Source organism: Podarcis muralis, chromosome 7 (assembly GCF_964188315.1).
Source record: "Podarcis muralis chromosome 7, rPodMur119.hap1.1, whole genome shotgun sequence".
In the NCBI taxonomy this organism is placed as follows: Eukaryota; Metazoa; Chordata; class Lepidosauria; order Squamata; family Lacertidae; genus Podarcis; species Podarcis muralis.
Genome location: NC_135661.1, coordinates 45,925,051 through 45,950,256, shown reverse-complemented (window position 1 = coordinate 45,950,256; position 25,206 = coordinate 45,925,051). Strand labels below are relative to the sequence as shown.

Here is a 25,206-nt window from a genome sequence, read left to right as displayed (position 1 = left end):
TGTTTAAAGATTTTTTAAATATCAAGCAGTAAAATTAATGCTTTTGAATAAATAAACCATTCAGCCTGATCAAGTCTGCAACCACACACAATTTAATCTTGGATGAGGGAACTAACCTAGTATGTATTACAGAAACCTGGGTGGACAAGTTGGGGGTGTGATTGCTCTTACCCAGTTCTGTTCACCTGAGTATTTGGTTCAGAACCAGCATAGACTGATAGGGTGGGAGTTGCCATGATCCACAGCGATTCCATCTCCTTCACCAGGAGGGCCCATGTGTTTGGAGAACAGATTTAAATATACTGGATCAGAAACACAAAACTGGGATTCTACTGTTATATTATGCACCCCGCTGCCCAAAATTATCCCTGCCCAAGCTAGCAAAGTTGGTTTCTGGGGTGGTACAGAACCCCAGCACTGTTGTTTTGGGGTATTTAAACATTCAAATGGGGACCACCTTATGTAGAGCTGTTTGGGACTTCATGGCCACAACCATGGGATTGTCCCCATACATCACTGTCCCAATGTAAGTGGCAGGACATGTCCTATGCCTAGTCTTTGTGACAGGGCATTTGGGGATGGTGTTAAGAACCCTTCCCTGATATTCAAATGGTCCACACATGAAGACTGAATCCCTGAATGCTCTGGAGGATTTTCTAGCTGATAGATGGTGATTCTGTTGGAACTCAGGTTTCACTATGAAATGGCAGGATGGAAAGGGTAATAGTGACAATGGCAGGGAAGGAGAAAAAGGGGGAAACCAGTTATACCTTAAATGCTTTTTTCCACTGAGAAAGTGAAATGCCCTAATAAACACAAAATGCATATTTAAAGTATAATGATAAGTTTAGCAATAAACTTGTTTTTCATTTGTGTAGCATTTTCATATTTATTTTTAAAGAACATTTATATCAAAGCAAGTAAAAATACTGTAAGATAGAATAGTTACCAACTTTCTTGATTATACATATTGATAAATTATATTCAAAATAAACTTACTGATTAAGAGGACTTATAGCACACAAAATAATCAAGTACAAAATGGAGTACTCTCTTTAAAATAAAAATACTTATTACATTTTAAACAAATGAAAAAGAACCAACTTGTATGATGATCCTGTTTCCTTGACAGAATACACGTAACTTATAAGATGTCATATGTTTTTCTCATTTTTATTTTTCTGTGAGAGAAAAGAGAAAAAAGGTAACTAGACAAGGCAAATGTCAGAGCATTGGCACAGACAAATATTTGTTATCAAGTTGTGATTCATATGGCTATACAGGCTGGACATATCAGGTGAGATGAAGGTGTGTGAGAGAAGAATATGGCTTTTTTAGAGCTCCAGCTCTGTCGGTACTTTATGTTGTGTTAGCAGTCAGAGTCAACATTTGCTTACCTGACAATTTATGTGACCCTGATAAGGGCGGTTTCTGCCATATGTTAGCTGCATGACCAACTGAGGAGAAAGCCAGAACCAGTTGCACAGAAAAGCAGAGCTGCTGGGCTAGTTTTGGCAAGGGACATCTTCAACTGACAGCACAGCGGACTTTCTTGTATGGAGAAGAAAATGTAAACTGGGTGCAGAGGAGTGGGAAGAGCTCCCAGGCTAGTTCTGGGAAGGAGGCATCCCAGGCTTGGAGCATCCACTTGTCAGGTGGCAATAGTAGTTTTGTGTAGAAAATTTCACAGGATGCCACAGTGCTGCTTTACATCTTGAATAACTTCCATCACCAAAGGAGAAAGGAACACTGGGCATAATTCCATTAAATGGGTGGAGCTAATCCAGGCCCTCTCAACAATTGTCTCATTGCTACAGTACAGATCAGGTGTCTCTGACTCCCAGTCAGTAACATTCTCCCTGCTGAAATACAGAAGGTTCCATTGGTATTGGCATTTCACCAACTCTTGAAGACATACCTGTTTGGACAAACATTTTCCTGCTATCCTGATTTGATCGCTGCTTTAACTGTTTTAGCTATTGTGCTGTTCTGATGGGCTTGCTTAGGTATATATTTTAATTATGGATGTTTTAATGTAGTTGTTGTGCTAATTATTTGGATTACAGGTCGCTGTATTTTTATAATTGGCTTTATAGTACAGTGGTACCTCTGGATATGAACAGGATCCATTCCAGAGTCCTGTTTGCATCCAGAGCAGAACACAACCCGCGTCTGCACGTGCGCGGGTCGCGATTTGCCACTTCTGCGCATGCGTGTGACATCATTTTGACCATCTGCGCATGCGCGAGTGGCGAAACCTGGAAGTAACACATTCCGTTACTTCCGGGTCGCCGTGGAGCGCAACCCGAAAACGCTCAACCTTAAGCAACTTCAACCCGAGGTTATGACTGTGTTCTTCTTATTTTGTTGGCTTTTATTCGCTTGAAAATGGCTGCTTACCTGGTCACAGGGGTGGGGGGCTGTTGCAGCCTGTTGCGCCAGGCCCCTCCCCCTTGGGAGCAACATCAGGGCTATGCAGCTGGCTGTGGGGGAATTCCCAGGCCAGCCACAGGAGATTGGTGGGCTTTCCCACCATAGGCTATTTGATTCCTGGCCAATCCAGCCAGGCCAAGTGGAGCTAATACGCCCAACCCCAGGACAAATAAATGAAACATTTATTTTCTTGAGAACAGCCTTGGTATTTCTTCTTGAAATGAAATGTACTATCTAAATGCTTTTATGGTAATGGCCTCATTGTAATGAGAGCCAGTGTGGTGTAGTGGTTAAGAGCAGTGGACTCATACTGGTGAACTGGGTTTGATTCCCTGCTCCTCCACATGCAGCTGCTGTGTGACCTTGGGCTAGTCACACTTCTTTTAAGTCTCTCAGCCTCACTCACCTCACAGAGTGTTTGTTGTAGGGGAGGAAGGGTAAGGAGATTGTTAGCCACTTTGAGACTCCTTAGGGTAGTAATAAAGCAGGATATCAAATCCAAACTCCTCTTCTTCATTGCTTATAAACAATAAAATTGATTGAAGTACAATCAATTAATATTATTGCAAAATACTATTGAGTCCCAGCGATGATATTTGGGTTTAATATAACCTTACTTTCATAGTTTACACTTACAGAAGTAAATGGCTACTTGGATTCAAGTTCTGGTTTTTACTCAGTGAAAGCCACTCCCATTGTAGGGGCAAGTGTCATTATTTGCGTAGTCCTGCCTCCAACAATAATGGATAACCACCATCCACTGAAGAGAAATAATTTTCAAAGCCAGCCCAATGGTTCTTTCCTTTCCTCTCATCCTATCCCAAAGGTGTAAAATACTAGCACAAAATTAATCTGAAATATTACCTGTAAGTGGCAGTATTTCTTAGCAAGGTCAACATTTGTCCTTCCCTTCTGAAACGGATAAGTCCATAAAATTAAATTCCAATGATGGCCCATTTTCTTTACACCATCCAAAAGAAATCTTATTTCTTCTGATGTGAAATTTTTCCTAGTTCTCCGTTTGCTTTTTTCAACAGCTGCTGCAGGTATATCTGGCAGATGAATACTGGTTTCCTGCATCATTAATGAAAACAGTACACATTTGGCAGATGTGCCAGAGCTCAATGGTAACATGCATACAAGGAAAAAAAGAAGGTCCTATGCTCAGTCCCAAGACGAACACAAGCATTGTACAGGTATGTATTTCCCCAAAGTGGGGCTACCAGAGCTTTGGTTAAACTGTTTGTTTGTTTGTTTGTTTATTAACAATAGCTTGTGGTTTATGGATAGCCTTTCACCAGTTATGAATAATATTTATCAGTGTGCTGAGGCCGGGTCTCAGTTTAGGCATTAACACAAATAACACTGTCATATGTACTAGAACATATACACAAATGTTAACATGCAGAACATTTGCCATTGAGGTGTCCATACCCCATCTTTAAATGAGAAAGTATGATCTTCATTCAGATCCTGGTCTCTAAGCCTGTGTTTCTGTTGGATTATTTGTTTCTTTGAATATGCATCCTGTTTTGTTTGAAGATCTGCTGTTTGAAACAAAACATTTGCTTATTTAAAATTACTGAAAGTTATGGAAGACAAAGGGCAGAGCTAGATTTCATGAGAGAAATGCAGGGCTCCCCAAATCCTGTGTTTTCCATCACAGCTATGGGGAACTTTTGGCCTTTCATATGTTGCTGATCTATGGCACTGGCTGTGCTTGCTGAGGCTGATGGAAGTTCAGCAACATCTGGAGGGTCAAAGGTTCCACATACCTGCTTTATCATTATGCTAATGCTGGGATAGGCAGCCTTTGTGGGGCAGATTTCGTGGGCAGGCTTAACCCTTTTCCCAGCTGCTGAGTCTCCCCTGCAAAGGTATCCCTGGACATGTTATTTTACTGGCCCTCCCCCCAGGTTTCATAATTAGTAGAAGCCTGGTTGCAACAAAAAATGAACCAGGGAGGGCTCTGGGAGGAAATTCAGCTAACTTGGGAGATCTGTGATTGAAGTCAGATGACACATCCATTGAATTGAATTGAATTGAATATTGACATATATTTGCATTCTAATTGCTTCTTTTATTTCTTACATTTTATTTTATTGTATTTTGTTGTATTATAATTTAAATTATATGAAATATAATAAAATGCAGTATATAAAAAATTAAAAGGCAATAAATATATACCGGTAATTAAAATTCATACAGCGTATTGCACAGCATATTACAATTGCTGCAACAGGCAGAAAAATCATTAAGTGGTCTGCCAATACCCTCAGCAATTTTCAAGTGGTTGGGGGGGGGGTGGAAATCACTGGGCTTGAGCATGCTCCACATGAAATTTTATGAAAAATGATTACTATTACCATAACAGTCTGTAGAAGTATTCTTGCTAGAGATAATAGATCTTTTTATCTTCTTTTTATATTTCAGTTCAGTTTCTAGAGTAACTTTGTGTTGTTCACATAGATATTGACAAGACCGCAAAATCTTGCTAAAATTTCGGCTGTTTAAGGGAATCCCTACTGTTATGCAACCTGAAAGATATAGAATATTACTAAAATAGCATGTGACTCTTTAGAAAAAGCATTTTAAAAAGGATTTCAGGCTGAATTTTTCATATCTGCTTTTAGTAAATTGTGATTTATATATTCTGGTCTTTCCAGGTTTAACATCAGTAAATCTAGCAAGTACCTTTTGGGAATTCATTGGTAAACCTAATATTGAACCAGTAAATTGAATAATAGAATTGTAGACTTGGAAGTGGCCTTGGTATTGCTCAAATATTCAAAATTGTGGAGTGGGATCCTTCTTTGCTTAGATTTCCAAAACAAAATTGCTAATTTTTAAGACACAATACAAAGTGATTGTGTCTTTAAATGTAAAAAAAATTCTGGTATTTTAAAGAAAAGAACTACAGTGGTACCTCGGGTGAAGCACTTAATTCGTTCTGGAGGTCCGTTCTTAACCTAAAACTGTTCTTAACCTGAGGTACCACTTTAGCTAATGCGGCCTCCCTCTGCCGCCACGCCGCTGCCACGGGATTTCTGTTCTCATCCTGAAGCAAAGTTCTTAACCCGAGGTACTATTTCTGGGTTAGCAGAGTCTGTCACCTGAAGTGTCTGTAACCCGAGGTACCACTGTATCTGTTAGTGTCTAGAAGCCTAATTTAGGCTTCTTACAAAACTGAACAACAACAAAATCACCTGTGCACTGAAACTCCGCTATTTTAGAAGCAGACAGATTACAGTTTATCCTCCTGCTTGTTATTCTTGAACATAATGGATCTATAAAAAAGAAATGTTATTGGATTAATATGAAACATATGGTTAAGAATTCAGATGTTATGTATTTTATGTAGTTATAGACAATAATAACACAAAATTAAGATAAAGATAAAAAAGAAGCTGCTAAACTAAGTTATTTAGCCAGCATACCAGATGAAATTTCTAAGGCATTAATTTGTTCAGTTGACAGTGATGCAGGAGCATGGAGTCCAAGTCCATAGCACCTAACATAGTTTCCAGAACTTTATTACAATGTGTTGGAGGGACACACAAGTACCCCTTTAGGTAAGGTGGGTAGCCAACAAAGAAAAGTCCAACATTATGTCTCAAAATTCTATTTATAAAATGACACCTGTTAGGGTACGTCCATTATAGCATCAGCCTTAGCATCCAATTTTCAGCTTTGTGGAGCTTGAGTTACTATGACAGCCTTAACTCTGGTCTTAAAATAATTGAATACAACTGTGCTTATATTTTAAAGGCAACAGACATTTATATCATGAATAGTTTTAACAATAAAAAGTCATACTAGATTATGAAATTTAAGACAAATTCATCATTGAATATGTGATGGAGTAATAGTATTATTCCACACGGGCAAATATGTAGCATGCTTGGACAACATATAATGAACAATATACATATAACATATTGGCTTTGTTTAGATGTCATGCTAAACCATAGTTTAGCACCACATGCATTTTAGCACAACATGCATAAGCTATAGCATACCTTGGTCTCACACACTGCCTTCATTTTTTCATGCAGCCAAGGATGAGTTTGTATGCTTTTGCTTCTGCTTTCAGTTAAACACAGATTGCCATGTCATCCATACCTGGAATTGTGGTCAATACTAACTATGCTGCTTAGTTTCCAACAAGCCAGCATCATAACCTGTGGTTTGAAGTTGGTATGTTTGTAGTGTATCTTGATTTCTGTAAGGCTTTTCACAAAGCCTCTCGTGGTATAATTGGGGAGAAGCTTGTAAAATGTGGGCTGGATGAAGTTACTGTTAGGAGGATTTTGTAGCTGGTTGACTGAGCAAACCTAAAGAGTGATCACTAATTGTTCCTCATCATCCTCGGAAAAGTGTGACAAGAGGGATGCCACAGGGTTCTGTCCTAGGCCCATTGTTGTTCAACATATTTATAAATAACCTGGATGAAGGTACTGAGGAGATGCTCATCAAATTTGCAGACACACCAAACTGGGAGGGGTAGCTAACACTGCAGAAGACAGAATCGGAATTCAGGATGACTGTAACAGTTTGGAGAACTGGGCTATGAATTTCAAGAGAGACAAATGTAAGGTTCTAATGACCAGATGCACAAAAATAAGATGGACAACTGTGAAAAGGATCTAAGGGTCTTAATAGACCACATGATTAACATGTGTGGTGCATGATCAACAGTGTGATGCAGCAGTAAAAAAAAGCTAGTGTCCAGATCAAGGGAAGTAATAGTGCCTCTCTATTCTGCCTTGGTCAGACAGCAACTGGAGTACTGTGTCCAGTTCTGGGCACCACAATTTAAGAAGGATATTGACAAGCTGGAATGTGTACAGAGGAGGGAAACCAAGATGATCAAGGGTCTGGAAACTAAGCCTTATGAGGAACAGTTGAGGGAACTGAGTATGTTTAGTCTGCATAAGAGGAGATATGATAGCCATCTTCAAATATCTAAAGGGCTGTCACATAGAGGACAGAGCAAGCTTGAAGTCCTGAACCAATGTCTTCAAGTTAGAAGAAAGGAGATTCTGACTAAACATCAGGAAGAACTTTCTGACATAAGAGCTGTTCAACAGTGGAATGGACTCCCTTGGGAGGTTGTGGACGCTCCTTCCTTGGAGGTTTTTAAGCAGAAGTTGGATGGCCATCTGTCATGGATGCTTTAGTTGAGCTTCCTGCATTGCAGGGATGGGGGTGGATAATTAGATGAGCCTCAGGATGCCTTCTGACTCTATAGTTTTATGAACCACAGTTTGTTGCTCCAAACAACACAACAAACCACTTTTAACCAAATGTAAAAAGCAAAAGGTTTTGACTGCTTCTTTTGGCTATGCAGGAGAGGAGAGAAGGGACCAAGTGCACAAGCCCAAGGCTTAGCATGATGTGCAAATGCAACCACTAAGTATGGTATATGATAAAGATATATATGTGCTTATTTTTCATCCAGTTTAAAATAAACTAATTCCTAACAACGATCAACTTAGTAAAATGTCAGAAATTGAACACTATTGATTAACTGTACCTACCTGTATTTTGTACCAGCTGAGTTCTTCTTTTACCTGCAATATCTGTCTGTTTACACAATAATTCACTAAAAGGATAAGAAAGACATTCTTAAAACTTGACCTAATATATATTTCATTGTGTTGTATCATGCTTCTCGACCCCCACAATTTCCCACATTGCACTGCAGTGAATAATGCTAACCAGGGAAAGGGGGGCATGTTTCATATCCACATTGAAGCTTGGGATAATTTTATTTATTGCCTGCATTTAACGGATATAAATCATTTTCTTACACTTCGCTTCAAATAAAAATTATCAGGGTAGCTTCCACACATGAGGCTATTCAGTAGCCATGAAGTTCAAAAGCCAAAAGTAAAAGGTTTCATTTTGAAAGAGGTCTACAGCTCCCTATATATTCTAGATGGAATTTCAGTCCATTAGAGTTCATGACAAAGTTTAATAATATTAAATGCAGTTTGCTAATTTGATTCACAATCAGGATTTAAAAGTATCAATTTAAAATTGTATGTAGGATCCACGATACAATACCTTAGTTGTACTTCAGACTTGCTAGATTCACCAACGGTGTTTTTATCTGTAATATGTTTATGTTGGTGGGTCATGTTGGGTGTCCTCATTTTATCAGCTGCATGAAGATTAAGTTCATTTTGACTGACTGATGCATCAGTTGGATTCCTATTGGCAGGCTTTAGAAATTCATTCTTTGAATAGTCTTTTACAAATTTAGTAGCAATCGGTTTAGCAGACATAGAATCTAGTAATTGTTGGTTCACTTCTGTATGTGTTATGTCACTTGAATTTGGCTTGCTTTCATTTTCTTTAAGATGCATAGGGGTAGTCTGCAGGGTCACTTCTTTGGGAATATCATCAATTAATATTTGTCTTCTCACTTTTTTCTGTGTTTAAAAAAAATAGCAATTGAAGGTCATACAAAATACATCCAGTGGGTGGGGGAGGGTGGAAAAACATGGCTACTTATATTGAAGGTTCAAGGCAGGGATGATCAACTCAGGGAGTTGACTTGACCTAGTTTCACACCTAGTCGTAAAAGCCAAACTTTGTGGATTAGAATGAAAACATCACTCACACCCCATTACTTCTTTCCTAATCTTATTTAACATTTCAGGTATGTATTTTTTCTGTTGAAGTTTCCTTTAAGTTGAAGTCAATTTTAATTTGCTGAACTCAGTTCTTGTTTTGACAATTGCATTTTGGTTCCACAATTTTAATATTACTGCATATATGCTTTGAAGCAAGAAGTATTTGTCAAATTCAGGTCAAATTGTTGTTGTTGTCTTTTCATGCTCAAGTCCCTTCAAAACAAGCAGCTGAAAATACTGCATAAAAACAAGACTGGGGCATAAAAATAATGAAACCTAAGAAATCATCCAACACAAACAAGACTTAGCGTTCCAAAGCATTTCAGAATGTGTAAACAGATAAGGAAGATGTTTCTTCCTGTGATATCCTAACCTTCACCAATCAAATTAAAATATTTTTAAAAATTAATAATTCACTATTGGAAATAACTGGAATTAAATTACTGAGGGAAAGCATGTGATCACAGAAGTTCATGTTGAATCACCATGACTATGTGGCTGAAGATGGGGGAGCAATAATTTTACAGGTGGGTAGGATATTTTATCTGAAGTACTATAAGTAACTGAAATATGTTTGCATAACAAAGAATGGTCATGTTTGTGAATTTACACAAGCTAGGAATACTAGAATAGAAAAAAACATCTTTAGCTAAAAAGTGAAGCCAAGACAGGATGGAAGCTTGAAAAAGGTGCTATTCCCCACAGAAGGCATACCATAAACCTGTTTTTGCTAGCCCTACCTTCTGGACTGACTGGGAAGAATAACCCAGATGATGATATCCTCCTTCCACCACAGGAAAATAGGGGGGGGGGGGGATTTAAAAAAAAAAACTTACCAGACTTATGCTTCCCTTTTTATAATTCACTCAGACACCATTTTCTTGCATAGAACTATTCCTCTGTTTTTAACATACTGCATCCGTTCTTATTTTTTAAAAAAATAAATAACCCAAAAAACAAAGAACCACCTGTTGTTGGTCATTTTCAAGTCCTTCGATTCTACGTAAAATTTCTTTGGCTTTGTCCCAGTAGTCTTCAAGGATCATCTCTCTGTTCTGCCAATCAACCTTCAACTGTTCTGCATCATCCAGTTTTAATGAATGTTTTCCTAACTTCAGTGACAACTTCTCAGCTTTAGGAAAAGTTAGAATAAGGCAAGGTAAGCTGGCTTTATAAAAACAAAATTATATTTCATGCTACATGCCAAAGTCTTAAAATATCGGCTCCCAATGAGAGTGACTTATTTAAGATGTGTTTTATTTTGCCTTTTACATCTCTCTGCAGTATCTAAAGGACCTTATACAAATACAGCCCCAGACATACTTCCTTCATTAATATTTCTGCTTCATCAAGGGAAGATGGAAGCAAGAAGAGATCAAATTAACAAGTAGAAGAAAGTGGGTAGGGAATCATAGAACAGAAGTTGATGATCTCTAACCTGGGTGAAATAGGAAATTTTGCAGACAAAGCAAATGGGCAAGTGGCTAATGAGCAAGAAGATATTCACAAATCTGCCCTATAAGTTTTTTAAAACAGTAATGAAAATAATGATAATCTTACTGATCTGTTTGCAATTTTGCAGCACAAAGGTGGCAGCCTTATTTAGTTCTTCATCCTGCGATTCAGTTAGTGCCTGAATCATAAGTGGAAGGCCATTGTTCTTGACCAGAGCAAATTGATTTTCCTCTAAAAAAAAAAAAAAAGACCATTAGTTTCTTGGAACATATTTGTCCAAACTGTACAGTTATAATAGTACCTCTTATCATATTTGGAAGAATAAGCAATAAAATTACAATGGGATAAAGTTATATTGAATTTTCAGCCCAACTTCAATTAGTCATATCTAGCTTATTTGCATACGCTCAGTAACATGCTGTAGTGTGACTTCATTTACATGAATCTGTCCTATTAGTTTTAATGGAAATATTGCATGGTGCCTTTTTAAGGCTTCAGTGTTAAAGCAGAAGTTTATACTTAGCTACCACTAATAACTCTAACTTGGCTTTGACAGTTGATTATCAGAATTTTGTAGAAGTTCCTAGATCCTGCACTAGAAATAACCACTAATGAAAAAGGTGCCTAATCATAATCCTATTTATAGTACAAACCTAACCATGTTTACTGAAAAGTAAGTTTCACTGAGTTCAATGGGGCTTAGTCCCAGGTAAGTAGATATAGGATTGCAGCCTAAATGTAGTAAGTTTCAAAGTGATGATTTTTTTAATTTGTTATTTTATTTCAATGAGGGATAAAACAGCTTGTTAAAACCAACCATGCATTACTCTAGCAACATCAGGTTTGGTATCTTCATAGGTTATGATTAAGCACAGTAATTGTGCTCTGGAATTCTAATACAAACTGCATTTGAATGCAACATCTAACATGTTCAATTTAAGAAAGACAGAACCAGTATCCTACCGCAGCCATCTGTACAATGTCCAAGGGTAAGTATAATACTATTTTTTTCTCCCGGATCCAGATGTTTGTAAGAAAGCAGTGTTAGGAGATTTGGCACAATATTATACCTTGGCAGGTTAATTCCAACAGCAGCTATTGGTACAAAATAAATTTAAAAGGAAAAAACACCCATTAAACTCAACATGCAGTAAAGAAACATACTTTTATAGAACGCCTGTCCCATCCTTTCTTCCAGTTATCTCAAGCTTTCATCCAATACCAGGTACAACACTTAACTACAAGATTTGTGAGGACTGGGAATTAGAAGAACTTGCAACTCCCTTCCTCTTCTTGCAGGATCCTTAACTTATTTTGATGATATTTAATGTTTGTCATGTTAATAAATAAAGTCAGAAGCCAAGGCAGATCCTGGTAATATAAGTAATGAATGATCTGAGAGTAACTAATCCTATAGGGAGGCATGGACCTAACTAAAGCCTGGATGCACCCTTACAAGCTTCACTTTCTGATATGATATTTATATAGAAAGATATTTCAATCTGTTCACTCACAGTTATCGGCAATACAGGCATCAATCGTTTTTGTCACCACTACGGCAAGTTTCGTGCTTGCAAGTGAATTGTGTCTCAATTTCACAAGAAGCTCATCCAAAACAGCTAATCCACCAACAGAAACAAAAAATTGCTGCATTCTTGCTTGAAGAAACAAAAACAAACCATAACAATTACCAGTCATGCTTCTCTCATAGTTTGCTTTAAGCTAAAGTTCTCCAGGCTTTCTGTCAAATGCAGAAGGTCTCCAGTTCAATCCCAAGCATCTCCAGGTAGGGCTGGGAAGGACCCCTGTCTGAAATCCTGGAGACACTCCAATGCATGTAGATGATACTGAGCTAGACAGATCAGTGCTCTGACTCAATGTAAGAAAACTTTTGTAAATTAATTTTAAGAGAAATTATTCACAAAAATTACTTTTATCATGATCTCAATTCATCCCTTCCTCAAATTGTTTCCTGCAGCAACTATTCCATCTGGTTATTACAAACCCTCCAGCATTTCTCAGATGAAAATAGGGACGTCTTATTCCATAATAATAATTTTACTATTTACATCCCACCCATCTGACTGGGTTGCCCCAGCCACTCTGGGTGGTTTCCAACGTATATAAAAACATAATAAAACATTAAACATTTTAAAACTTCCCTATACAGGGTTGCCTTCAGATGACTCGGAGGTCAGGTAATTCCATGCCCTCCAAAATTTCTCTGATAAAAATAGGGACATCCTAAGGAAAAAGCAGGACATTCTGCCAGCTTCTGTAAATCCGGCATTGTCTCTGGAAAATAGGAACACTTGGAAGGTCTGCTATTATATAACAGCGGGTTATTATATAAAGAGCTGGTACCTGAATGTACTGTTTTTCCTCTGAGTTCTCTGTTTTGTATCAAGACTGAAAGCCATTATTTTAAACTCTAAACTGCCCTGAATGCTTTGGTAGAAAGGCAACATATATATATTTACTATTTTAACAAATGAATATATAGTGATTTCTAGAAAATGCAATACAAGCTAGAGAGGATGTGTCAACACACTGTGCCATGGAAAAGCCCTGCCCTCCTCTCTTTAAAGCAATACCTGGCTCCACTGAAAGTTCTAGAATTTGAAGATGATAATATCACCAAAGTAGTTGCCCTATTTCTGTGCAGAAGGTGCATGAAATTAAGCACTAGAAATGGCAAAAGAAATCCCAGCAGGCTTTTCACTGAAAAATAATGTGCTGTTACAATAGATACTTACAGTTATTTGCAACTGTGAGCCCAATGAATGAACATACTGGGCGAACTATCTCAGGCTTTATACTACTTTGCAGCCAGTCTTTTGCATGAGGAAAAACCAAACTGCAAAATTTCTGATTCTCCTCTGTTGGTGACAAAACAATGACACACTTAGATCTGCATTGAAAAATACTTGTATTTTTCCTCAGTGTCATCAAACAAATAATGAAAGGAAATGTTTAACAAAAAAATTTACCATTCTGGGGATTATTTACACTTGCACAGAGGGCACTGCAAGTTGAAGACCACAGATGATATTCGTTAATTTTTTGATCCAAAAGTTTCACATCACATACTGAAAGACTTGTTCTGTTAGGAAATTAAAACAAAAACATAACAAATAGCAATTAAAGCTTGGGGGAGGAATTTTCAGTTTAGTACATCATTCTTGCTTTATTACTTACCTGAATAACTGAAGCAGAGCATTAAGGCAACCAGACTCTCTTGCACACATCTGCCCACGCCCTATAAAATGACCACATTTTGGCATGTAAAGATTTAAAATAAAATATATGAAGTATTTCAGATATCAAGCAATCAGTAATTCAGTGAAATCTTAGAACTGTTTCACACATTATGTGGTATGAAACATGCTTGTCACTGAGGGCCTCTTTAGACACTTTTTATTGTGCCTTCATGACAATTTGTGCTCATGATGCTAGCAGGGTGGTCATAAGTGATGTTACTTTGTGAGGGATAAACTACAGTACCTAGAATTCTTTGTGGGGAAAAGGTATAGCGTGTACACAGCATGGTAGCATTGGGGAAGCATCTCAGAAAAAACTAAAGCAGAATAAATCAACCAGTAATGCACTTTATTGGGTCAAGGATATGTTGCTGAACACACCTATAATCAATCACATGTCTGCAGGGGCCCTGAGTATGGAATAGCAGCTAAACTTAAAAATGTAATACATGAAATATATAGACCATAATGATTTATGCACTGCTAAAGCTGAGCATCCATAGTTCTTCAGGCACTCTGTCCACCAAATCTAAATCCTTAAACCTGTGGTGGACAGAGTGCCTGAAGAACTATGGATGGAGGCTCGTAACATTGTACAGGAGGCAGCAACGAAAACCATCCCAATGAAAAGGAAATGCAAGAAAGCAAAGTGGCTGTCCAACGAGGCCTTACAAATAGTGGAGGAGAGAAGGCAAGCAAAATGTGAGGGAGATAGTGAAAGATACAGGAAATTGAATGCAGATTTCCAAAGAACAGCAAGGAGAGACAAGAAGGCCTTCTTAAATGAGCAATGCAAACAAATAGAGGAAAACAACAGAATGGGAAGAACCAGAGATCTGTTCAAGAAAATTGGAGATATGAAAGGAACATTTCGTACAAAGATTACCATAATAAAAGACAAAAGTGGAAAGGACCTAACAGAAGCAGAAGACATCAAGAAGAGGTGGCAAGAATACACAGAGGAACTATACCAGAAAGAAATGGATGCCTCGTACACCCCAGGTAGTGTGGTTGCTGACCTTGAGCCAGACATCCTGGAAAGTGAAGTCAAATGGGCCTTAGAAAGCACTGCAAATAACAAGGCCAGTGGAAGTGATGGTATTCCAGCTGAACTATTTAAAATTTTAAAAGATGATGCTGTTAAGGTGCTACACTCAATATGCCAGCAAATTTGGAAAACTCAGCAGTGGCCAGAAGATTGGAGAAGATCAGTCTACATCCCAATCCCAAAGAAGGGCAGTGCCAAAGAATGCTCCAACTACCGCACAATTGCACTCATTTCACACGCTAGCAAGGTTATGCTTAAAATTCTACAAGGAAGGCTCAAGCAGTATGTGGATCGAGAGCTCCCAGAAGTGCAAGCTGGATTTAGAAGAGGCAGAGGAACCAGAGACCAAATTGCAAACATGCGCTGGATTATGGAGAAAGCTAGAGAGTTCCAGAAAGACATCTACTTCTGCTTCATTGACTATGCAAAAGCCTTTGACTGTGTCGACCACAGCAAACTATGGCAAGTTCTTAAAGAAATGGGAGTGCCTGATCACCTCATCTGTCTCCTGAGAAATCTCTGTGTGGGACAAGAAGCTACAGTTAGAACTGGATATGGAACAACTGATTGGTTCAAAATTGGGAAAGGAGTACGACAAGGCTGTATTTTGTCTCCCTGCTTATTTAATTTATATGCAGAATACATCATGCGAAAGGCTGGGCTGGATGAATCCCAAGCTGGAATTAAGATTGCCGGAAGAAATATCAACAACCTCAGATATGCAGATGACACAACCTTGATGGCAGAAAGTGAGGAGGAATTAAAGAACCTTTTAATGAGGGTGAAAGAGGAGAGCGCAAAATATGGTCTGAAGCTCAATATCAAAAAAACGAAGATCATGGCCACTGGTCCCATCACCTCCTGGCAAATAGAAGGGGAAGAAATGGAGGCAGTGAGAGATTTTACTTTCTTGGGCTCCATGATCACTGCAGATGGTGACAGCAGCCACGAAATTAAAAGACGCCTGCTTCTTGGGAGAAGGGCAATGACAGGCCTAGACAGCATCTTGAGAAGTAGAGATGTCACCTTGCCAACAAAGGTCCGTATAGTTAAAGCCATGGTCTTCCCAGTAGTGATGTATGGAAGTGAGAGCTGGACCATAAAGAAGGCTGATCGCCGAAGAATTGATGCTTTTGAATTATGGTGCTGGAGAAGACTCTTGAGAGTCCCATGGACGGCAAGAAGATCAAATGCATCCATTCTTAAGGAAATCAGACCTGAGTGCTCACTGGAAGGACAGATCGTGAAGCTGAGGCTCCAGTACTTTGGCCACCTCATGAGAAGAGAAGACTCCCTGGAGAAGACACTGATGCTGGGAAAAATGGAGGGCACAAGGAGAAGGGGGCGACAGAGGACGAGATGGTTGGATAGTGTTTTCGAGGTTACCAGCATGAGTTTGACCAAACTGCGGGAGGTAGTGGAGGACAGAGGTGCCTGGCGTGCTCTGGTCCATGGGGTCACGAAGAGTCGGACACGACTAAACGACTAAACAACAACAACAACAACAAAGCTGAGCATATCCTTAGAAAATATAGTAGTTAAACTTGCTTAAGTACCTGTGAATAGCAGAAGAAGAAGAAGAGTTTGGATTTGATATCCCACCTTTCACTCCCTTTAAGGAGTCTCAAAACGGCTAACGTTCTCCTTTCCCTTCCTCCCCCACAACAAACACTCTGTGAGGTGAGTGGGGCTGAGAGACTTCAAAGAAGTGTGACTGGCCCAAGGTCACCCAGCAGCTGCATGTGGAGGAGCGGAGTCGCGAACCCGGTTCCCCAGATTACGAGACTACCGCTCTTAACCACTACACCACTCTGGCTCTGGCTCTAGCAATAGGATTTATAAGCACATTTCTGTGAATGTAAGTCTAATTGACCTAATTGCATTTAATATTCATCTGGAGGCTACTCATCATAATTTAAATTGTGTTTTTGTGTGTGTAACTGCAATTTCCTTACATGCAGCGGGGGGGGGGGGGACGGGGACTTACTGTTATTTGAAACCAGTGCTATTAAGAAATAAACAGACATTCTTTTCAAATTCACACTGGAATCGTTATTAGTTAGGTGCCTGTAAAGGTCTTCAAATGATCCAGAAGTGCATAACGTCTGTTGGCAGAATACTGAAACAAAATAGATATTCCTCTGAGAAATTTATGTGTTATATTACATTAAATTTAATAAAGCAAACAGAATCAAACTTTCTTATAAATTCTACAATAATTGTAGGTATCTGTATCAGTCTGTTGGGGGAGAGGGATTCAAATAATAGTAGCCCTTGGAGATTAAAAAATGCAATGTTGCCATTTTAATGACAGAGTTGTGTCCATTTCTTCTTTTGTATAGACACTGACCTATTTCTACTGACTGCCAAAATATCTTTTGGCTACAAGGTGGGTGAAGCTCAGAGCAGGGGACACTTAAGGAACATATGTAACAGTGGGGGCGAGACATTTATACACAACTTGTCCCAGTGCTGTTCAAAATCTAAATGAACCCACTGGAAGTGGTTATTTTTGGTACACTGATGACACCTATCTCCGTTTCTCTATATTATCTGAATGTACAAGCCTTTAACTGATGTTTGGATGTGGTGGTGTGATAATGAAGACTGAATCCTGATAAGATGGAGACTCTATGGACAGAGGCATCCTTCCTGGTGGGGCAGAGCCTCAGTGCTAGCTTCCTGCCAAGAGTGCTGCCACTGCTTACCAAGAGGGGAAGGGGCAAGGCGGCAGGGAGGTCAAAATGATGCAGGCACACTGGCGGAACCAATCCCAAACTTCCACTCATGAACGTAAGAAAATAAGCAGAGCCTGCTGTGCCAGGCCAATTACCCACCTAGTCCAGCATCTTGTTTTCATAGTGGCCAACCAGATGTCTGAGGAAAACCAGCAAGCAAGACCCGAGCACAAGAACATTTTGCCTTCCTGTGGGTTTCCCACAACTGGTATTTAGAAGCATTATTGCCATAGCCTTGTCTGCTGTTTTCAGTTTTGTTTCTCAAACCAACTTCCTGCTGATTAGAGTCCTTAAGATGTTCCTAATTCATCCCTAGCCAGGATGTGAACACTTTAGCATAAGGTAAAGAATCCCTGCACCATCAACCCATAAATGAATGAAACTGCACTGATGTGAACAGTTTGTAGGGAAAGAGCTGTGAAATGCATAGGAAATGGGGGAAGAACATCACTGAAGGTGGCAATGTGAACACAGCCTAAAAGTGTTTTTTTACCAGTTTTGGCTGGTGCACCTGTTCCTGAATAAGCACAGCTTGACCACAGGAAGCTATATATTCGTAACCTCAGTATTGGATTACTGCAATGTGCTCTATGTGGGGCTGCCCTTAAGATTGCTTCAGAAGCTGCAGCTAGTTCAGAATGCCATGGGTAGGTTGAAAGGGGAGCATGTAATGCACCTATTGAAGAAGCTGCACTCATTGCCATTTTGCTATAGAGTCAAATTTAAGCCTTTGTTGTTAGTATATGTACTTGAAAACTATAGTCTTTTGAAAAAATGAAGCAAAACACGAAAACTTAGTATCTTCAAATGTGATAATATAATGATATGAAAAGAATACAATTGTGCATTACCATTATTCTCAGCTAAACCTCCTAATGTAAAGAAGGCAGCTTCCTTTACCATGCTGTGCACGCTTGACTTTGCAAGGTTATATACAAACATCAAACCACCTATTTCTCGAAAATAATCACTTGCATCACCTAGAAAAGACAGAAACAATGGGGAATGTGTCAACTTTTAAAGGAATATATTTTAATAAAACATGGAGCAATGCAACTAGAACTCAACATCTTACTGTTTTGTTGACAGGCCGAATAAATAGTAACCAATGCCTCTTTCTGAGTAGCAGGATGTTCCATTTGATATTTTAGACATTCAAGTAGTAAATTCAGATCAGTTTTCATCTCTATAAGGATAAAGCAAATAGTTTTTCAAATTATTTTACATACATTTTATTTTCATACACAATTAAAACTGCTGATTAATTAACAGCCAGAGTCCCATTACCCTTGGGCAATCCCAACAGAGCTGGCTCAAGAGTCCAGTAGAATCTGTGCTAGCCCAGCCCGGCCCCCTTTCCCAGCCCCCCCAAACCACATTTTGGGAGTTTCCACTGGCTAGCACCAGTTAGGTGAGCACATTGAGCACTCCTCATTTATGGGGTTTCTCAGTGACATATGTCAGTGGAGTCAGTCAGTTCTAAGCAGAAGGACATCTCCAACATTGTAGATCAGGTGCTTGGATCTCTGCAAAAGACTATATCTTTTTCTTACTTCCATTTGAAGATTAGCCTTGCAGACTGCTAAAATAATGAAAAGTAGCATGGATATAAAATAATTTTGGCATATTTACCACATGGTATTTTCTGATCTTTTCCATTTTCCATTTTGACTGTATTATTTTCCTTAGCCTTTAATTGCAAAACAGAGGAGGGGCAGTTGTTCACTGTCTCTGTTATCAAAGCACAATTTTGGATTTTTAAAAAGAAAATTAAGGAAAGTAAATTCAGTTTAATAAAATCTAACATTTGTATTAATGTTGATTACCACTTCTACAGGAGCACAACATACTCAAGATCACCTAACATGCATGCATAATATACGAAGAGATGAAAAGTAAATAATTTTTATTCACCCTTCATGGATGGTGTGGCACATCTAGTTTATCAGTGTTTAGAACCAAACTGAGGAATTACTCCAAATTAATTAGCACATACTGCAAATAGATAATTTTATTTACTGTATTAAATTTTTCCCCACCCTTCTGTCCATATGAACCTAGAGTGGCATTAAATCTACTAATCTAGAAACAAATTTGAGATTATTAGCATCTTTATTGAGTGTTTTGAGAGAAACAAATAGTTTCTAAAAGTTTCTGTTAAACTTCTGGAACTAGTGTCTTTGCCCAACCCACTGGCAAGTAAAGTTGTAATTATTTTGAAGACCATGAAGAACAAGAGCTGGCAAAAACAAACTTTAATCTCCTGAGTTTGTACAGCATATTACCTCCACAATATTAAATATAAATAAAGTGCAACATATTTTACAGAGACAGTAACCATTTCGTTGCATGGGGGGAGTGTCCATCAGTCACCAAGAAAAAGAACAGAGGGTCTGTTTATGTTATGGTATAAGTGTTTGTAGAGCAGAGGTTACTTCCATATTATTGAGGTTTAAATAATAACAATAACTTTTACAATAAAGAAACAAACTTTTTTTTGTTACTCTAACTGGATTCATGTACCATCTTGAGAACGTTCTCAAGTTAAGCTCTTGTGTTCCTGAACTTAATGACTTTAAGATTTATAACTGATTGACCATGAAGTTTACTAATTCTTCACTCATCTATCTGAGAGAAGCCTGTCGTCTCTCAGCCTGACCTGCTTCAGAGGCTTGTTCTGAAGTGAGGCAACCCATATACACATTGCCTTGTGTGGGGTGGGTGGGGTCAAAACAAATAAGTGAATATTCCTGCATTGCAGGGGGTTGGACTAGATGGGGGTTGGGGGTCCCTTCCAACCCTACAATTCTCTGAAACACAAAAATAATAAAAACATGTTCGGAAGGGTAGCTATGAAAAGTCCTCTGCAGCAAAAAAAAAACAACCAGCCATGTCTTCTGGCACTTTAAGGATGTGCAGATTTATCATGATTCACATAATAATGCTGTATGGAATAACATGGGATTGTAATTCTATCTTTTATATTTACTCGTGGTGCTTTTAAATGCGAGGAAATAAACGAATACTTAGCAGGGAAGGAGCAAGAAAGTGCCAGCGACTTTCTTCCTTTTCCCCTTTCTGACAGGAACCTGCCCATGGGCGTAGTCAGGATTTATCTGGGATGGGGGCGGGGGCAGAACCGAGTTATCTGCCACGCGATTAGTCAGTTGCCAAGAATTTCTATTTATTTACTTGATTTAGGGGTCCCCCTAAATGTACGCCCATGAACCTGCCGTTACGCTCAAAAGGCGTCCGAGGTTGAGGGGGGAAGAGGAAGACGTGCCCTGACTGACACATCACTATCGTAGCACTGGCGGCGCCCCTCTAAGCAGAAGAGGCTTCTCCTTTTCGCAGCCAAGGCGACGACACTCCGCTCAGTAAAAGGAGATACTCGCTAGCTGGGAAGCCTCGCAAACGCCGCCCGCCACCCCCCACCCCCCCCCCCCGGGCGGCTAAACCTGAAAACTCACCGGCCGAGTTTTTCCCGCCTAAATGAAACTCCGCTTGTGAGGAGAGGTGGTGGGCGAGCGAAGGAGCCGCTCAGCCCGAGCGAGCGCCGCCTCATTTATTACCCCCTTCCCCCGGCACGGTTTGCCTCAGCTGCGGCGGCGAGCCTCCGGCTTCATTGCTTCCTTTGGAGCTGAGCGCTCCCACCTGGGCCAAGCGGGCTTCACTCTCTCCAGCTGGTGGGCCGCCTCCGATTAGGGAAATAAAACACTTGTCATAACCAGATCATGAGATGGATATTAAACTGAGGCTGCAGTCCGAAACATGCTTTACTGGAGAGAGAAAAAACCCGTACAAACCTATATACAGTGGTACCTCAGGTTACATACGCTTCAGGTTACAGACCCCGCTAACCCAGAAATATTACCTCGGGTTAAGTACTTTGCTTCAGGATGAGATCAAAAATTGTGCTCCGGCAGCGCGGCAGCAGCAGGAGGCCCCATTAGCTAAAGTGGTGCTTCAGGTTAAGAACAGTTTCGGGTTAAGAACGGACCTCCGGAAAGAATTAAGTACTTAACCTGAGGTACCACTGTATATGACTTAAGGCTTCACAAGTCCGATGAGGTGTACTTTGCGTGTAGGATGGAATGACCTATCATATAAAATATACTACTGCTTTTCCCTTCAGAAATCTTAAAAGGTGTGGAACACCCTTCACCTCAAAACGTGCTTTATGGCTATTTCTTCTTCAGTATTACTTTTCTGGTGGCATCCTCATCTCTTGAGACTTGAGGGGTCAGAGGCTCCAGGCATCCCCAAACTCAGCCCTCCAGTTGTTTTGGGACTACAACTCCCATCATCCCTAGCTAACAGGACCAGTGGTCAGGGATGATGGGAATTGTAGTTCCCAAACAGTTGGAGGGCAGAGTTTGGGGATGCCTGGGTCAGACTCTCCAAGAGACTCTTCTGCAGTCAGCACTCTCATCTAGATTAATTTTTTTTTAATTGGGAGATTGGGAATGCTCTGAGATGTAAATGGGTACAAATCAAAATCACGTTAGTACAAAATATCATGTGTAGTACACACACTAAGAGACCAAAAAAAGTCAGAAATGAAACATTGGAACCTCCTTGAGCCCATAGGACAGAGCTAGTTTTTCTTCTTAGTAAACCTGCCACACCTCTAATCACACCCCTACCGTTGTTACAAAGTAGGTCACATTTCAGAAGGACCAGCATAGAATTAGCTAGATTCAATTTTTAGCCTACATTTAGTCCCCAAAACTCAAGAGTAATGGTTTCCCTTCTCTCCCCACACCTCAGTCTTACTCCATATTTAATGTCTTTGGTAAGGTTACCAGATTTTTTTCAGTGAATCCGGGGACACTTTTCAATTTCCTACTAAATAGATGGATTTTGTCAGGGGATTGATTTGTAAATCCGGGGACTGTCCCCAGGAAACGGGGACATCTGGTAACCTTAGTCTTGGGGGATAAAAGTCCCAGGGTAGTTCTCATCCTGCCTCTGAACACTCACTGGAAGTGCCCCTGAAGCTTAACTTTCAATGCTGAGGTTTAGGATCAAGGTGTCAGAAAGTAAATTGTTCATTTTACTTGCTAGCCTGTGCCATTATTTTTTTTTTAAAAAAATTGTTTGTGTTCCCTCCCCATCAGTAACATTTACCATAAGTTTCATGCCCTACTATTGAGCTTCAAGAGGCATGGAGTGGTGCAGTTTTAGAATCCAGACACAGCTCTGGATCTAAGCCTGTAAAATCAACACCTGTTTTCCAGTATTTTAAAACCACAAAGTCACCCCACATATTTTTTTCAGGAAGGGGGTCACTTCAGAGGTGTGTTTTAAATATGGGAATTATTTCACCTCAGGTCAGACTTCCAGGTCTACTAGTTGGTGAGGAAGTAATTAATGTGCCATCCAGCTGTATTGGTTTGTCCATAAGGTGTACAAGTAATGCATGCACATGCACAAAGGTGCCTAATTCACATGAACAAAGATCACACATGAAAATGCCTCCACTGAAAAGCAGGGTGAGGCAATCCACAAGCTTTGATCTTTATTGGGTTGTTTTCACACATTTATTTTAAACACCAAGTGATAAAAATCCATATGTGAACACAAAGGAGCCACCTCTGCAACAGTGATAAGTTCAATTCACACAAAGCACTGGAACTGCAAGCAGATGGTAAATATTAAAATCTCATAGAAACCTGCTCACCAAATAAAACATTTCATTTTACCTACTTAGTATGCCTTTTGCTTTAACAGAGCCAATACTATTAGCTATAGTTGACATGTCCAGCATGCCACAGCACCAAATCACTGTTTGGCTTACATGCATGAGCCCCTTCCTAGAATGCTGTTTCAAAATTGACATTAAACCCATGGAAGGGATTATCCCAAATCATATACTGTACTTCCTTGTTTTTGCCTGCCTGTAAATTGGGTAGTGAATAATATGTACTCTTACATCACACTAGATCAGGCTTCCTCAACCTCGGCCCTCCAGATGTTTTTGGCCTACAACTGCCATGATCCCTAGCTAGCAGGACCAGCGGTCAGGGATGCTGGGAATTGTAGTCGCAAAACATCTGGAGGGCCGAAGTTGAGGAAGCCTGCACTAGAACTAAAATCCATGTCAATTGATTTGCAATTATTTTAAACTTGCCTTTGATCCCATGGAGCCTCAGGACAGTTTAGAACAATCTTAAACTAGGGCACCTCCTCTTGTACAAAGTAACACCAATGTACCTACCAAGTATGATTCCCCACCACCAATAAATCCAATTCTTAAGCAGTCTCCTCTAATTCACTGGAACTAATGCTAACATGATCACGTATGTTTGTACAAACCATCTTCAAGTCCAAGTCTTTCAACTAATCCCAGGAAAACATATTTAATCCTTTCCCCAGCAACATTACAGATACTAACAACTGAACTATTACTATAAGTAAAGCAGCAGAAGCAGTCAAACAAATATATTGGGAAGACCAAGAACAGCAGTTTCTAAAATTGCTATTACTACACATTCTCTTCCAGAATGCTTTAAATCTTGTTCATAGTTTAATATATTAATACAGTGGTACCCCGCAAGACGAACGCCTCGCAAGACGGAAAACCCGCTAGACGAAAGGGTTTTCCGTTTTGGAGGCGCTTCGCAAGACGAAGTTCCCTATGGGCTTGCTTCGCAAGACGAAAGCCCATAGGGAAATCTCCGGGACAGCGGGGAAGCGCCTCCGCCGTCGCCCGCCAGCATTTTAAAAAGCCCCGGGACAGCGGGGGACTTCTCCGCTGCCGGGGCGATCTTAAAATGCTGGCGGGCGGGAGCGAAGCCTCCGCTGTCGCCCGCCAGCATTTTAAAAAGCCCCGGGACAGCGGGGGACTGTTTAAAAGCCCCGGACCATGCCCCCCGCCGCCCGCCATCAGGACCATGCCCCGATGCCGGTGGACGGGCGGGAACGCCTCCCCCCGCCGCCCGCCATCAGGACCATGCCCCGATGCCGGTGGACGGGCGGGAACGCCTCCCCCCGCCACCCGCCATCGGGACCATGTCCCGATGCCGGGGGCGGGGCCGCGAAGCCTGGGCGCGCTGATCTCGGCGCGCCCAGGCTTCAGCATGCCGGCATCTCTCCGCAAGCAGCGGCAGCGCTGCCGCTTTTTGCGGAGAGGTCCGCGAAGCCTGGGCGCGCTGATCTCGGCGCGCCCAGGCTTCAGGATGCCGGCATCTCTCCGCAAGCAGCGGCAGCGCTGCCGCTTTTTGCGGAGAGGTCCGCGAAGCCTGGGCGCGCTGATCTCGGCGCGCCCAGGCTTCAGCATGCCGGCATCTCTCCGCAAGCAGCGGCAGCGCTGCCGCTTTTTGCGGAGAGGTCCGCGAAGCCTGGGCGCGCTGATCTCGGCGCGCCCAGGCTTCAGCATGCCGGCATCTCTCCGCAAACAGCGGCAGCGCTGCCGCTTTTTGCGGAGAGGTCCCCGAAGCCTGGGCGCGCTGATCTCGGCGCGCCCAGGCTTCAGGATGCCGGCATCTCTCCGCAAGCAGCGGCAGCGCTGCCGCTTTTTGCGGAGAGGTCCGCGAAGCCTGGGCGCGCTGATCTCGGCGCGCCCAGGCTTCAGCATGCCGGCATCTCTCCGCAAGCAGCGGCAGCGCTGCCGCTGCTTGCGGAGAGGT

At 40.7% G+C, this 25,206-nt stretch overlaps 1 protein-coding gene across 10 annotated transcripts; it reads right to left on the bottom strand.

Annotated features, from left to right (window-relative positions):
* Positions 1 to 834: 834 nt before the first annotated feature.
* Positions 835 to 24,303, bottom strand: TERB1 (telomere repeat binding bouquet formation protein 1). Of its 10 annotated transcripts, none has more exons than XM_028739677.2 (19): positions 21,741 to 24,299; positions 19,208 to 19,306; positions 18,651 to 18,761; positions 18,427 to 18,555; positions 16,825 to 16,956; positions 13,728 to 13,788; positions 13,520 to 13,632; positions 13,286 to 13,408; positions 12,044 to 12,187; positions 11,493 to 11,624; positions 10,635 to 10,760; positions 10,043 to 10,206; positions 8,503 to 8,870; positions 7,974 to 8,038; positions 5,640 to 5,720; positions 4,800 to 4,970; positions 3,868 to 3,980; positions 3,298 to 3,507; positions 835 to 1,181 (listed from the first exon to the last, which is right to left on the bottom strand). In XM_028739677.2, exons 2-19 carry the CDS (start codon positions 19,239 to 19,241, stop codon positions 1,155 to 1,157), a joined length of 2,304 nt encoding a protein of 767 aa, XP_028595510.2. In that variant the 5' UTR covers positions 19,242 to 19,306; positions 21,741 to 24,299; the 3' UTR covers positions 835 to 1,154. The 10 variants fall into 10 exon arrangements, with proteins under 10 accessions (XP_028595510.2, XP_028595515.2, XP_028595511.2 ...); XM_028739678.2 differs by lacking the exon at positions 835 to 1,181 and adding an exon at positions 1,398 to 1,862; XM_028739682.2 differs by lacking the exon at positions 3,298 to 3,507 and having other exon boundaries at positions 836 to 1,181; positions 21,741 to 24,297.
* Positions 24,304 to 25,206: the final 903 nt, after the last annotated feature.

Bases quoted from the DNA above. Each gene is read 5' to 3' on its own strand.
- TERB1 (XM_028739671.2), bottom strand. From the start codon at position 19,241: ATGGAAAATGGAAAAGATCAGAAAATACCATGTG. The intron at 10,761-11,492 runs GTAGGATACTGG...TTTTTTTTTTAG, and splicing joins ACATTGTACAGATGGCTGCG to AGGAAAATCAATTTGCTCTG. The intron at 8,871-10,042 runs GTGGTTCTTTGT...TTTTAAACACAG, and splicing joins TTGAAAATGACCAACAACAG to AAAAAAGTGAGAAGACAAAT.